The 16,756-nt window shown below is 44.4% G+C and overlaps 1 protein-coding gene across 2 annotated transcripts in view; it reads left to right on the top strand.

The window, feature by feature from the left end:
- LOC126236825 (glutamate receptor ionotropic, kainate 2-like) overlaps positions 1-16,756 on the top strand; it is a 320,846-nt gene that overhangs the window by 263,623 nt on the left and 40,467 nt on the right. For both annotated transcript variants that reach the window (XM_049946425.1, XM_049946426.1), the window contains one exon: positions 12,971-13,233. In XM_049946425.1, the coding sequence (XP_049802382.1) occupies positions 12,971-13,233 (263 nt within the window). The remainder of the gene's footprint in view (positions 1-12,970; positions 13,234-16,756) is intronic.

Here is a 16,756-nt window from a genome sequence, read left to right on the forward strand (position 1 = left end):
TCTTGTTTCTTTGTGAGCCACTGTCACCATCCTGGGAACCCACCTGGCAGAAACCTTTTTTAACGCCAACACTTTCAGTATTCTGCAAACACTTCCTTCCCCTATCCCAATGTAGCGTGACAATTCGTTCACTGTGATGCGTCTGTCAGCAATCACCAATTCGTTAACTCTCTGCACATTGTCTGGAGTGTGTGCAGTACGAGGCCTACCGCCGAGAGGACAATCCTCAATATTGCCCTGCCCGCTTTCATCATGTAACCTGCTTGCCCACCGACTAACTGTACTGCGATCGACAGCAGCATCTCCATACACCTTTTACAACCTCTTGTGGATGCTTTCCCACTGTCTCGTTTCCACAGCACATAAATTCTATGACAGCACGTTGCTTCTGACGAACGGCAAGTGTAGCAGCCATCTTGAAGACATGCTGTGACGGCGCCACTCACGGGAACAGGTTGAACTAAGTTTGAAAACAAGTGCGAAGGATGTATCTACACACTGTAAAACTTAAACACATGCAGAATGAAAACTGTATTTTTACAAAAATAGTGTGCATTTCTTTTGGAGTGACCGTCGTAATTTCTTCGTGGTGCGTCCTTTTTTTTTATTGGGCTGTACATTCGTCTTCAGCGTTGGAGGAGAATCTATAGCCATTCTTCAATGTCATGTGCAATTCGTAGCTACCCACCAGTTTCGTAATTGTGGAATGACTTTTTATGAAAATAATGAGGGACTGGTACACTGCCGGCCGAAGTGGCCGTGCGGTTAAAGGCGCTGCAGTCTGGAACCGCAAGACCGCTACGGTCGCAGGTTCGAATCCTGCCTCGGGCATGGATGTTTGTGATGTCCTTAGGTTAGTTAGGTTTAACTAGTTCTAAGTTCTAGGGGACTAATGACCTCAGCAGTTGAGTCCCATAGTGCTCAGAGCCATTTGAACCATTTTTGACTGGTACACTGATAGACGGTTGCCACCTTGTGATGTCATGATTTTAATTACGACTTATTATTGGAAATATTCTCATGTGCCGCGCAGGGTGGGAGGCACCATGCCACGGATTGCACGGCCCCTCCCGCCGGAGGTTCGAGTCCTCCCTTGGGCATGGGTGTGTGTATTGTTCTTACAAGGGGAGGCCGCCAATTGTGAAATTCAGATTCGATTCATACTGCGCATAATAAAAGCTCATGGCCAGAGGTGTAATGTGGCAAAGCACCAAGATGCACTTCTCAGCCGTTGTCGAGAAAATCGACAGTTAAAAGAAGCCGTTCAGGTGAAATATCTCTACGATTAATAATTTTCTCCAGCGTCGTGGCGCAGCGGTCAGCGCTCGGGTTCGTAATCCAAAGGTCGCCGGATCGAATCTCGCGGAATGCAATTTTTATATATATATTTGAATTACAAAAAACTAATTATAAAAAAAAGAAAGAAAATAATATGTGAACATTCCCCAATTGCAGTTATGTTTTGCAGATATAAATATCATTATGTTAATACTATACTATTAATGAATTGCTTATGCATGTTGGTGAAGGCGGATCGCTCTCCAATTGTACCGCCTCCATTTTTCCGTTTGTTTAACAGGATGTACCAAAGCTCTCCCGTCCGCACTGATTTTCGACGATGTTATAAGTGGCGCTAGGGACCGCATCTACCTTCTTTCGAAGTTAGCAGGCAACTACGCTAGTTATGCGGCGGCTCGTTTCGGCCCATTCAACATCTGTCCTTCAAGTGTAACGAGCGAGTAACGGAGTTCATATTTCATACCTGCCACAGCAAATTTGTGTTAGTGGGGTTTCTATTCCAATTCTAACGTTTGACTTACGCTATACGTATTCGTTTCGGAATATCGTTTCTACGTCTTCCGTTAACTATACGTGGTTAACATTATGAAGACAATTCATAACATTTGTGAAATACAACTTTGTTTACGGAAAACATAATGATGTTCGAAGTCGCCAGTTTTTCCACGACAAACGACTTTCAACAACTTGTTATATGCATAATTGTTGCAACTGATTGCCGGGAAATATATATATATATATATATATATATATATATATATATATATATATATATATATATATATATATATATATATATATTTGAATTACAAAAAACAAATACTAAAAAAAAAGGTTGCGTGGCGCGAGATTCGATACGGCGACTTTCGGTTTACGAACCCGAGCGCTTACCGCTGCACCACGACGCTGTAGAAAGTTATTAATCGTAGAGAGTATTTCACCGCAACGGTTTCTTTTAACTGTCGATTTTCTCGACAAAGGCTGAGAAGTGCATCTTGGTGCTTTGCCACATTACACCTCTGGCCATGAGCTTTTATTATGCGCAATATGAATCGAATCTGAATTTCACAATTGGCGTCCTCCCCTTGTTAGCTTACGTTAGTTTAAGTAGAGTGTAAGTCTAGGGACCGATGGCCTCAGCAGTTTGGTCCCATAGGAATTCACCAAAATTTGAACATTTTTACTCTCGTATAATACAAATATTCTTAGATCGCTTTTTTTTAAGACTGGCTGCATTCTGTGTCCCCCTGCAGCTTCACCCATCAACAGGATACGGTCTGTTGGTCTTATCGTGGCCAGAGGTGGGAGTTATCTTGACCACTGACTGTCTCAGAAGCTAGACAGAGAGCGACTACTCTCTCTCTCTCTCTCTCTCTCTCTCTCTCTTTCTTCTTAGTCTTCTTCTTCGGTTCCTCTCTTCCTCTTTCTTTCTCTTTCTCTTCTTCTCTTCCTCTCCTCTCTTTCTCCCCCCCCCCCCCCCACTCTCTCTCTCTCTTTGTTTCACTCATTTATCAAATACGCAGGATGTTTCCGCCAGTTTCTAGCAGTTAACGCGTATTGAGTGCTGTCGGTTGCAAATACCTGCATGAGCTGCGAAGTTCTCGGTGGTACTTCATCAGCCTTCAACCTGTGGAGAGGCGGCTGGTTGTATCTGACAGCATCGGATCGTCTCAGCAACAACAGCCCCGAGCCACCGCACAGCGGCGTGCTATGGCGAGATTCAAAATATGGTTCAAATGGCTCTGAGCACTATGGGACTTAACATCTATGGTCATCAGTCCCCTAGAACTTAGAACTACTTAAACCTAACTAACCTAAGGACATCACACAACACCCAGTCATCACGAGGCAGAGAAAATCCCTGACCCCGCCAGGAATCGAACCCGGGAACCCGGGCGTGGGAAGTGAGAACGCTGCCGCACGACCACAAGCTGCGGACTTATGGCGAGATTCACACAGTCTATGGAAATATTAAATACGGGACTCCATCTAGGAATGGGAAAAACCTATCTCTTAAAACCGATACCAATATTTTAGCTCTGAATATTTGTCAGTTTTTGTTTGGTATCGCTTACAAAAGGTGTCTTTTTTTTACTAACAACTGGGTAAAAGTACAAAATATCAACTAATCATAGCAGTAGTGCTAAAATTTTTGGTTTATTAATAATCATTTTTGAAAAAATGAGTAATTTTTATTCGTGAAATTTCCATTGCTTTGAAATTGTGTTATTTTACGTAGAAAATGGGAAAAGCCATCAGACAGAAACGAGCAAGAAACACATGGCGTAAGATCTGGTACAGCATTGCTGAGACAATAATGAACCTGTTAGCAAGTGGATGATACATTGTAAGGTATGCGTGTACATGCATTGTGTCAGACTTATTCCACCTCCTCTATATGGTAATTTCATGCTGTCCACCATTAGTTGTATTACAGTATGGCACCATCTAACTAATCGAGAAGTATTTTACGAAGTGCAGTATCAATGAGGTACAATGCTCACAAATAAGTCCCTTACAGATATAAGTTGCTGAAGGGGGAGTGGGGGTGGGGTAAGGGACTCATATCAGGTTACATCTACATCTACATCTATACTCCGCGAGCCACCTTACGGTGTGTGGCGGAGGGTACTTATTGTACCACTATCTGATCCCCCCTTCCCTGTTCCATTCACGAATTGTGCGTGGGAAGAACGACTGCTTGTAAGTCTCCGTATTTGCTCTAATTTCTCGGATCTTTTCGTTGTGATCATTACGCGAGATATATGTGGGCGGTAGTAATATGTTGCCCATCTCTTCCCGGAATGTGCTCTCTCGTAATTTCGATAATAAACCTCTCCGTATTGCGTAACGCCTTTCTTGAAGTGTCCGCCACTGGAGCTTGTTCAGCATCTCCGTAACGCTCTCGCGCTGACTAAATGTCCCCATGACGAATCGCGCTGCTTTTCGCTGGATCATGTCTATCTCTTCTATTAATCCAACCTGGTAAGGGTCCCATACTGATGAGCAATACTCAAGAATCGGACGAACAAGCGTTTTGTAAGCTACTTCTTTCGTCGATGAGTCACATTTTCTTAGAATTCTTCCTATGAATCTCAACCTGGCGCCTGCTTTTCCCACTATTTGTTTTATGTGATCATTCCACTTCAGATCGCTCCGGATAGTAACTCCTAAGTATTTTACGGTCGTTACCGCTTCCAATGATTTACCACCTATGGCATAATCGTACTGGAATGGATTTCTGCCTCTATGTATGCGCATTATATTACATTTATCTACGTTTAGGGAAAGCTGCCAGCTGTCGCACCATTCATTAATCCTCTGCAGGTCTTCCTGGAGTACGTACGAGTCTTCTGATGTTGCTACTTTCTTGTAGACAACCGTGTCATCTGCAAATAGCCTCACGGAGCTACCGATGTTGTCAACTAAGTCATTTATGTATATTGTAAACAATAAAGGTCCTATCACGCTTCCTTGCGGTACTCCCGAAATTACCTCTACATCTGCAGATTTTGAACCGTTAAGAATGACATGTTGTGTTCTTTCTTCTAGGAAATCCTGAATCCAATCACAAACCTGGTCCGATATTCCGTAAGCTCGTATTTTTTTCACTAAACGTAAGTGCGGAACCGTATCAAATGCCTTCCTGAAGTCCAGGAATACGGCATCAATCTGCTCGCCAGTGTCTACGGCACTGTGAATTTCTTGGACAAATAGGGCGAGCTGAGTTTCACATGATCTCTGTTTGCGGAATCCATGTTGGTTATGATGAAGGAGATTTGTATTATCTAAGAACGTCATAATACGAGAACATAAAACATGTTCCATTATTCTACAACAGATTGACGTAAGCGAAATAGGCCTATAATTATTCGCATCTGATTTATGACCCTTCTTGAAAATGGGAACGACCTGCGCTTTCTTCCAGTCGCTAGGTACTTTACGTTCTTCCAGAGATCTACGATAAATTGCTGATAGAAAGGGGGCAAGTTCTTTAGCATAATCACTGTAGACTCTTACGGGTATCTCGTCTGGTCCGGATGCTTTTCCGCTACTAAGTGATAGCAGTTGTTTTTCAATTCCGATATCGTTTATTTCAATATTTTCCATTTTGGCGTCCGTGCGACGGCTGAAGTCAGGGACCGTGTTACGATTTTCCGCAGTGAAACAGTTTCGGAACACTGAATTCAGTATTTCTGCCTTTCTTCGGTCGTCCACTGTTTCGGTGCCATCGTGGTCAACGAGTGACTGAATAGGGGATTTAGATCCGCTTACCGATTTTACATATGACCAAAACTTTTTAGGGTTCTTGTTTAGATTGTTTGCCAATGTTTTATGTTCGAATTCGTTGAATGCTTCTCTCATTTCTCTCTTTACGCTCTTTTTCGCTTCGTTCAGCTTTTCCTTATCAGCTATGATTCGACTACTCTTAAACCTATGATGAAGCTTTCTTTGTTTCCGTAGTACCTTTCGTACATGATTGTTATACCACGGTGGATCTTTCCCCTCGCTTTGGACCTTAGTCGGTACGAACTTATCTAAGGCGTACTGGACGATGTTTCTGAATTTTTTCCATTTTTGTTCCACATCCTCTTCCTCAGAAATGAACGTTTGATGGTGGTCACTCAGATATTCTGCGATTTGTGCCCTATCACTCTTGTTAAGCAAATATATTTTCCTTCCTTTCTTGGCATTTCTTATTACACTTGTAGTCATTGATGCAACCACTGACTTATGATCACTGATACCCTCTTCTACATTCACGGAGTCGAAAAGTTCCGGTCTATTTGTTGCTATGAGGTCTAAAACGTTAGCTTCACGAGTTGGTTCTCTAACTATCTGCTCGAAGTAATTCTCGGACAAGGCAGTCAGGATAATGTCACAAGAGTCTCTGTCCCTGGCTCCAGTTCTGATTGTGTGACTATCCCATTCTATACCTGGTAGATTGAAGTCTCCCCCTATTACAATAGTATGATCACGAAACTTCTTCACGACGTTCTGCAGGTTCTCTCTGAGGCGCTCAACTACTACGGTTGCTAATGCAGGTGGTCTATAGAAGCATCCGACTATCATATCTGACCCACCTTTGATACTTAACTTAACCCAGATTATTTCACATTCGCATTCGCTAATAACTTCACTGGATATTATTGAATTCTTTACTGCTATAAATACTCCTCCACCATTGGCGTTTATCCTATCCTTGCGGTATATATTCCATTCTGTGTCTAGGATTTCGTTACTGTTCACTTCCGGTTTTAACCAACTTTCCGTTCCTAATACTATATGCGCACTATTTCCTTCAATAAGCGATACTAATTCAGGAACCTTGCCCTGGATACTCCTGCAGTTTACCAATATTACGTTAACTTTTCCTGTTTTTGGTCTCTGAGGACGGACGTTCTTTATCAACCATGCTGATGTTCCCTCTGGTAAGCCGTCAGGTATTTTATCGTTTCGCCCAAGGGGGGGGGGGGGGTCCCTCTAACCTAAAAAACCCCCGTGTGCACGCCACACGTACTCTGCTACCCTAGTAGCTGCTTCCGGTGTGTAGTGCACGCCTGACCTGTCTAGGGGGGCCCTACAGTTCTCCACCCAATAACGGAGGTCGATGAATTTGCAACCATTATAGTCGCAGAGTCGTCTGAGCCTCTGGTTTAGACCCTCCACACGGCTCCAAACCAGAGGACCGCGATCGACTCTGGGCACTATGCTGCAGATATTAAGCTCAGCTTGCACTCCGCGTGCGATGCTGGTTGTCTTCACCAAATCAGCCAGCCGCCGGAAGGAACCAAGGATGGCCTCAGAACCCAAGCGGCAGGCGTCATTCGTTCCGACATGTGCTACTATCTGCAGCCGGTCACACCCAGTGCGTTCAATAGCTGCCGGAAGGGCCTCCTCCACATTACGGACGAGACCCCCCGGCAAGCACACCGAGTGCACACTGGCATTCTTCCCCGACCTACCCGCTATTTTCCTGAGGGGCTCCATAACCCGCCTAACGTTGGAGCTCCCTATAACTAATAGGCCCGCCCTCTGTGACTGTCGGGACCTTGCCGGAGAATCGGCCACTGGCCCAACAGGCGAGGCATCCTGTGGTGGCTCGGAAACGATGTCATCACCACTAGGAAGCACCCCGTACCTGTTGGAAAGGGGTAAGGCAGCTGCCACGCGGCCAGATCCCACCTTCGCCTTTCGGCCAGGCACACGCGAGCCCACCACTGTCCGCCATTCACCCTGGAGTGATGGCTGACCGGTAAGATGCTCACTGCCGGAAGACGCAGCGACATCAGGGGTTCCATGTGATTCCAAGGCCACCGAAGTAGGCATAGGTCTCACCACAGTTGCCCCAACGCCACTACGAGCCGACGCCTGCGCCTCGAGCTCGATGAGCCTAACAGACAAAGCCTCCACCTGCCCCCGAAGAGTGGCCAATTCTCCTTGCGTCCGCTCACAACAACCACAGTCCCTACACATGACTATGTTTACCCTACTCTATACGGTGACAAATTCCCAAGATAATCTTCTGATGAGCTACTCTGATAATCAAGAAACACTCACTGAAATACGAGACGCGAAAACTACGCTAGGTTTTCCCAGAAAAACTATTTAAAAGCTAAGCGCAGCAAATAAGTACAAAATAAATTTCTCTCCTAACGATCAAGAACTGTTAGTTTCTATGCAGAGCAGATAAACACAAATAGAATCCCTTCCTTAGTGGAAGGTCGTAATCAAAATGCAAAATAAACGCTTTATACAAACAGTACTCGCTGCTGCTGGTGCTCTCGCTCTGGCTGTCACAAGACAGAGCTTGAGCGTACCACACACAATTGTTCGACAGGCATGAGCGGAGTATCAGATTTGTTTCCTTTATTGTTATTTTCATACCTTTACAATAAAGGTAGGCCGGCAGCGGCCTATCTACACCGCTCTTCTGCCATAGAGAATACATACAGTAAACAGAAAGACCGAGAAACAAACAAACATGGCGGATAAAAACGGGAGAGAGACATAGTAAAATAAATGAAGCCATACACGGGCACACTGTTTGGATGAAAAACGTTCATCACTGTACACACTGGAGAAGACAGAGTTTACACACATGAACGGAGGAGCACGAACGGAGAGACACTGAAGCACCGACGCGAAGACAAACACGAGCACTGGCAACGATCTCCAGCACACGAAGATGGACCATTCACACCAAAAAGCCGGCGGGGGCTTGCCAGAGGGACGAGATTAGGGAGGAGGAGAGGGGGAGGTGGTAGATTCCAGTGGGAGAGAAGAAGGGAGGGGAAAGGGAGAGAGCAGGGGGGAGTGTGGAAGCCCAGGGAGGGGGGTGGGGGAGGAAGAGAGGAGGTAGGATCCCGGCGGAGGTTCGAGTCCTCCCTCGGGCATGGGTGTCCTTAGGATAATTTAGGTTAAGTAGTGTGGAAGCTTAGGGACTGATGACCTTAGCAGTTAAGTCCCACAAGATTTCACACACATTTGAACAATTTTTAGAAGGTAGGAGGGGCGGCGATCCGGGAGGGATGGGCATAACAGAGTATAGGGCGTATGAGAGATTTATAGGTGTGGAGGACGGTGGAGGGGTCCAGACCCCATGTGCAGCCAGAAGAGTATCAGGTCTTGGCATTATCTTGAGTCAAGTGGCCCCTGATATTCATCTGGAGTAGAACAGGTATAGTTCCATTACTCAGAAAGTCGTAAAGTCCTCACGAAGTCGTTATCAAAACAAAACTGACTAGTCTGTAGTCCAGTTCCATGGCAGGTACCCAGTTTCCAGTAGCATGTAATGCTGATGATGTGTACAGCCTCCACCTGGCGATGATATGACTGTGGAGCTTCCAGTCGCTGCTTACATCTACATCTACATCTATATTTATACTCCGCAAGCCACCCAACGGTGTGTGGCGGAGGGCACTTTACGTGCCACTGTCATTACCTCCCTTTCCTGTTCCAGTCGCGTATGGTTCGCGGGAAGAACGACTGTCTGAAAGCCTCTGTGCGCGCTCTAATCTCTCTAATTTTACATTCGTGACCTCCTCGCACCCTCGCGAAACCTGGCGAGCAAGCTACACCGCGATGCAGAGCGCCTCTCTTGCAGAGTCTGCCACTTGAGTTTGTTAAACATCTCCGTAACGCTATCACGGTTACCAAATAACCCTGTGACGAAACGCGCCGCTCTTCTTTGGATCTTCTCTATCTCCTCCGTCAACCCGATCTGGTACGGATCCCACACTGATGAGCAATACTCAAGTATAGGTCGAACGAGTGTTCTGTAAGCCACCTCCTTTGTTGATGGACTACATTTTCTAAGGACTCTCCCAATGAATCTCAACCTGGTACCCGCCTTACCAACAATTAATTTTATATGATCATTCCACTTCAAATCGTTCCGCACGCATACTCTCAGATATTTTACAGAAGTAACTGCTACCAGTGTTTGTTCCGCTATCATATAATCATACAATAAAGGATCCTTCTTTCTATGTATTCGCAATACATTACATTTGTCTATGTTAAGGGACAGTTGCCACTCCCTGCACCAAGTGCCTATCCGCTGCAGATCTTCCTGCATTTCGCTACTATTTTCTAATGCTGCAACTTCTCTGTATACTGCAGCATCATCCGCGAAAAGCCGCGTGAAACTTAAGACACTATCTACTTGGTCATTTATATATATTGTGAAAAGCAATGGTCCCATAACACTCCCCTGTGGCACCCCAGAGGTTACTTTAACGTCTATAGACGTCTCTCCATTGATAACAACATGCTGTGTTCTGTTTGCTAAAAACTCTTCAATCCAGCCACACAGCTGGTCTGATATTCCGTAGGCTCTTACTTTGTTTATCAGGCGACAGTGCGGAATGCGGAACTGTATCGAACGCCTTCCGGAAGTCAAGAAAAACAGCATCTACCTGGGAGCCTGTATCTAATATTTTCTGGGTCTCATGAACAAATAAAGCGAGTTTGGTCTCACACGATCGCTGTTTCCGGAATCCATGTTGATTCCTACATAGTAGATTCTGGGTTTCCAAAAACGACATGATACTCGAGCAAAAAACATGTTCTAAAATTCTACAACAGATCGACGTCAGAGATATAGGTCTATAGTTTTGCGCATCTGCTCGACGACCCTTCTTGAAGACTGGGACTACCTGTGCTCTTTTCCAATCATTTGGAACCTTCCGTTCCTCTAGAGACTTGTGGTACACGGCTGTTAGAAGGGGGGCAAGTTCTTTCGCGTACTCTGTGTAGAATCGAATTGGTATCCCGTCAGCTCCAGTGGACTTTCCTCTGTTGAGTGATTCCTGTTGCTTTTCTATTTCTTGGACACTTATTTCGATGTCAGCCATTTTTTCGTTTGTGCGAGGATTTAGAGAAGGAACTGCAGTGCGGTCTTCCTCTGTGAAACAGCTTTGGAAAAAGGTTTTTAGTATTTCAGCTTTACGCGTGTCATCCTCTGTTTCAATGCCTTCATCATCCCGGAGTGTCTGGATATGCTGTTTCGAGCCACTTACTGATTTAACGTAAGACCAGAACTTCCTATGATTTTCTGTCAAGTCGGTACATAGAATTTTTCTTTCGAATTCACTGAACGCTTCACGCATAGCCCTCCTTGCGCTAACTTTGACATCGTTTAGCTTCTGTTTGTCTGAGAGGTTTTGGCTGCGTTTAAACTTGGAGTGAAGCTCTCTTTGCTTTCGCAGTAGTTTCCTAACTTTGTTGTTGTACCACGGTGGGTTTTTCCCGTCCCTGACAGTTTTGCTCGGCACATACCTGTCTAAAACGCATTTTACGATTGCCTTGAACTTTTTCCATAAACACTCAACATTGTCAGTGTCGGAACAGAAATTTTCGTTTTGGTCTGTTAGGTAGTCTGAAATCTGCCTTCTATTACTCTTGCTAAACAGATAAACCTTCCTCCCTTTTTTTATATTCCTATTAACTTCCATATTCAGGGATGCTGCAACGGCCTTATGATCACTGATTCCCTGTTCTGCACATACAGAGTCGAAAAGTTCGGGTCTGTTTGTTATCAGTAGGTCCAAGATGTTATCTCCACGAGTCGGTTCTCTGTTTAATTGCTCGAGGTAATTTTCGGATAGTGCACTCAGTATAATGTCACTCGATGCTCTGTCCCTACCACCCGTCCTAAACATCTAAGTATCCCAGTCTATATCTGGTAAATTGAAATCTCCACCTAAGACTATAACATGCTGAGAAAATTTACGTAAATGTATTCCAAATTTTCTCTCAGTTGTTCTGCCACTAATGCTGCTGAGTTGGGAGGTCGGTAAAAGGAGCCAATTATTAACCTAGCTCGGTTGTTGAGTGTAACCTCCACCCATAATAATTCACAGGAACTATCCACTTCTACTTCACTACAGGATAAACTACTACTAACAGCGACGAACACTCCACCACCGGTTGCATGCAATCTATCCTTTCTAAACACCTATAACGATTTCAGCTTCGGTGCTTTCTATCAGCGCTTGAAGTTCCGGTACTTTACCAACGCAGCTTCGACAGTTTACAGTTACAATACCGATTGCTGCTTGGTCCCCGCATGTCCTGACTTTGCCCCGCACCTGTTGAGGCTGTTGCCCTTTCTGTACTTGCCCAAGGCCATCTAACCTAAAAAACCGCCCAGCCCACGCCACACAACCCCTGCTACCCGTGTAGCCGCTTGTTGCGTGTAGTGGACTCCTGACCTATCCAGCGGAACCCGAAACCCCACCACCCTATGGCGCAAGTCGAGGAATCTGCAGCCCACACGGTCGCAGAACCGTCTCTGCCTCTGATTCAGACCCTGTACTCGGCTCTGTACAAAAGGTCCGCAGTCAGTCCTGTCGACGATGCTGCAGATGGTGAGCTCTGCTTTCATCCCGCTAGCGAGACTGGCAGTCTTCACCAAATCAGATAGCCGCCGAAAGCCAGAGAGGATTTCCTCCGATCCATAGCGACACACATCATTGGTGCCGACACGAGCGACCACCTGCAGATGGGTGCACCCTGTACCCTTCATGGCATCCGGAAGGACCCTTTCCACATCTGGAATGACTCCGCCCGGTATGCACACGGAGTGCACATTGGTTTTCTTCCCCTCTCTTGCTGCCATATCCCTAAGGGGCCCCATTACGCGCCTGACGTTGGAGCTCCCAACTACCAGTAAGCTCACCCTCTGCGACCGCCCGGATCTTGCAGACTGAGGGGCAACCTCTGGAACAGGACAAGCAGCCATGTCAGGCCGAAGATCAGTATCAGCCTGAGACAGAGCCTGAAACCGGTTCGTCAGACAAACTGGAGAGGCCTTCCGTTCAGCCCTCCGGAATGTCTCTCACCCCCTGACATGGCTTAGATGGGCACTCAGGCCTCTAAGTGGCAGCACAAAGTCATTCATCAGAAGAGCCTCCTGTCCATTGTTGTCTGCTCTTCATCCACTGTGACATGATAACATTGATATCTTCTGCAATCAACATTGCTATCTGGGCAATATACAAGCGTTCACTTTAGGCACATATCGAAGCCAAATAGGAAACTGCTTGCGCCAAGCCACATGAGTCTGTAGTTCTCTCTCATTTACTCTCATCGTACCTACGAGACATAAATTTACGTCGCACGGCCTGTAGGCATCACGCGCTGACCTGCCCTTCCTGGTGTGCAGACTCGCCGTTCCGGACGGCGGTGAGCGGCGCTGTGCTGCAGCTGCAGGAGCGCGGCAACCTGAGCGCGCTCAAGACGCGCTGGTGGAAGGCGCCCGAGGGCAAGGAGTGCCCCTCTGACGTGAACACGGTCGACAGCGCGGAGCTGGGCATCCTCAACGTGGGCGGCGTCTTCCTCGTGCTCGCCTTCGGAACGCTGGGGGCCTTCTTCGTCGCCATCCTGGAGCTGCTGTGGAACTGCCGTAAGATCGCCGTCGAGGAGAAGGTCAGTGAGAACACTGTGGAGACTCTGCTGTTAGCTTCTCACCTTGAGCTGATGGCTTGCTGAGGAACGTATAGAGTGTAACGGAGGGGTGTAGCAAAGGGATGGGGCACATCTGCCACGCATGGAAAAAGAAAGTATATTATAGTAATGCATCTGAAAACGCTTTTTGAGGGGTTGTCAAGAAGTCTAAATTACCATCTGGAGACAACAATATAAAAAAAAATCACATACATTTCTATGGTCCTGGCACACACCTATGCCACAGTACCGTAGCACGCCGCTACAGGCAACAAAACAAACAGGGTGGTCCAGTGATAAATACTACAGTTCTTTCAGTCGTCTCCGAAAGAACAGACACCATTTTTGATCGTGCAACCCATTTGATCATGATACAAAAGAAAGAAAGACATTAGTTGCCATTGGACATTTAAATATATCAATGGGGAAGTTGAAAATTTGTGCTAGACAGGGGACCTATTCTATATCGTTCATACCGATCGGTGCAGTATGTTAGCCTCGGTAGTGACGTCATTTTATGCTCTTTATCTGAAGTTCCTATTCAGTAAGCTTCTGAGACGTGTTACCGATCGGTCCTCCTGCCGATTTTTGGACAGTTGCAGCGAGAGGTTTTGGATTTCGGTATGGGCCTCTCGTCGGTTTCGGTGTGATTTATTTACACCTAGAATTTGTTATTTTAAACATATTGAGCGGTTTTAGCTTCGGGTTTAGTGACAGTGTTACTGAAGAATCACCAGGACATGTCCAGGTGAAAAGTGAGTTCATAATAGACTATTTTCCTTTGTTAGAAATATGGTTTGTATTGTGTCACTGTGAATGTTTATAACATAAAAAACAGTTTCGGTCAATATCCTCACAAATTACTTGTTACTTTTACGTAAGTAAGAGTTTAAAAAATCATTAAATTTCAAAAGATCGGCTCTATTTATGTATATCACTTGAGTGTTAGCTGAAATTACTAGTGACTTCGCGTACGTTTTTCGCAAATGGTTTACTTATTAATTATTGAAATGCGTTTAAAACCTTTAAGTAACAATGCAAAGGAATTTTGTGAAGCCTATTAGAGGAAACCTTCCAAAATTTCAAGCATTTACCTCTCACGCCCGCATCATTCGGCAACCAAGTCAGTCTGCATCTTTCTGGAGTGTTACATGAAATAGAGCGTTGAGCGCTTGCGATATATATATATATATATATATATATATATATATATATATATATATATATAGGGTGATTCAAAAAGAATACCACAACTTTAAAAATGTGTATTTAATGAAAGAAACATAATATAACCTTCTGTTATACTCATTACAAAGAGTATTTAAAAAGGTTTTTTTTCACTCAAAAACAAGTTCAGACACTCGAGCAATATCAACCCGATACTCCAACTCGTTCCACACTCTCTGTAGCATATCAGGCGTAACAGTTTGGATAGCTGCTGTTATTTCTCGTTTCAAATCATCAATGGTGGCTGGGAGAGGTGGCCGAAACACCATATCCTTAACATACCCCCATAAGAAAAAATCGCAGGGGGTAAGATCAGGGCTTCTTGGAGGCCAGTGATGAAGTGCTCTGTTGAGCGGTCGCCATCTTAGCATCAACTGACGCTGACGCCTAGTCAACAGCGCCTCAAGCGAACAAATGTGCAACTAAATGAAACTTTATAGCTCCCTTAATTCGCCGACAGATAGTGCTTAGCTCTGCCTTTTGTCGTTGCAGAGTTTTAAATTCCTAAAGTTGTGGTATTCTTTTTGAATCACCCTGTATATATATATTCCTCTTCATGTTTGTAACACATTCTGAGACTTCGTTAATCGTCAAAGTTAAGCATTTTTCTGAGACGTTAGTTGTTATTTACACATAAGAGTGCGCTTTCTCAGTAACAAGCAACTTCAATTTCGTGATTCCATACGTTTAAGAAATGACAGTGACAATTATACTTTTTCTTCTCACAAAATTCACGTTTTTTTCTGAATACGTTGCGATTTCCGAGAGTGTGGTCAGATAGGAATCTAAGAGCACAACTTAAATTACTGCGAATGTAACTAGCAGCAATCGTTTTTATACTCTAGTTGCCACAAGTATTTATCTACCATCGAATCTTTAACAGAGATGAAAGATTCCCGCCATAATATTTTCAGACTGTACCAACATATATGAAACATTTTAATTTATCAGCTGCATGCTATAAACTACTACGGACATCTATAGCTGCACTTACCACGGGCTCTCGAGAAGGCGTTTTTTTTTAAAAAAAATTGTGTTTATGAAGCAAATCGTTGATGTATGATATAGGGAAGTACGCTACTTCATCATTTGGATCTCTAGGAGCGAGTTACAACCACATTCTATGCATCTTATTATTATTATTTAACACTCTCTTAAACAATTTCTCATGTTCGTGGAAATGTGTTCTGTCTATGCAATTAACTGAAGTCAGTTTGTTTTTTGCCATATGCGTTTCGCTTCTTTTATTGGTGAAGCATCTTGTCAATGAGACATATTTTAATTTAGTGTGTTCTACATGATAAGATGAGGGCAGGTCTGGGCCTGCCACAGGACACACCCTCTTTTTTAATACTGAGGAGAATGTAGTTCGTGTTTTAAGGTTTTATATGATGTCAGGACTTCTTCCCGAAATATTGTCTCTGAGATTTTTAAATGTCGCAGAGTGGCTCAGTCACCTATTATTTCTAATTAGTCATCCAGCCATAGTCATCTTTAACTTCGCCTCTACTGATTTTTTGTCCTTGGTTGTATTTAGTTGTTCTGCTGTGTTTTGTCTGACTTTTATGGTTGCTCTTTTATGAATCTCACAATTGCAAATTCGTATTTTCAATAAGTGTTTGTGGATACGACATGGTTCGAAATTCATTGTCATTTTTCAATAGATTTTTACCAGAATCATCTGTATTTATTTAAAGAAAGGGTATTGATGACCTCGTCAATAGTGGGTCAAAGCGGTCGCCAATTCATTTTGTTAGTGCAGGTTGCCTACATCAGGGGCAAGTATATACTCAGGGGCAAACCTGTTGTTCTCCTTTGATTAACAGGTACTTAACCTATTGTTCTGCTAAAAGGATCCTTCCTTTTGATTGACAGGCACATAACCCTTCGTTCCCTCACCTCCTCCCACTCCCCTCTCCCCTCAGGAAACCTCCAACTCACCCCCTCCCCCTCGCTGCTTTTAGGTCTGAGTTATTGGAACAGCCCATCTCACTCTTATCAGTTTGATTGACTACTTAATTAAATTGATCAATTAATTAATCTGCTTCATCGTATTTGACGTCTTTATTTAGTTGAGAGAAGATCGATTGTGGTGCGTGCATCTAGCATCTAGCAGGTGGAAGACATGTTTGCTGGTTTTCTAGATATGAAAAACACCTTATTTGACTTTCTAAATTATACGGGTGATTTGGAATCTATTACATCACCGACATCAGTATTCGCGAGTGGAAATATCACTTTCCTCTATTTACTTTCTCGAATTTCCACGTAAATGTCT

Source organism: Schistocerca nitens, chromosome 2 (assembly GCF_023898315.1).
Source record: "Schistocerca nitens isolate TAMUIC-IGC-003100 chromosome 2, iqSchNite1.1, whole genome shotgun sequence".
NCBI classification, from domain to species: Eukaryota; Metazoa; Arthropoda; class Insecta; order Orthoptera; family Acrididae; genus Schistocerca; species Schistocerca nitens.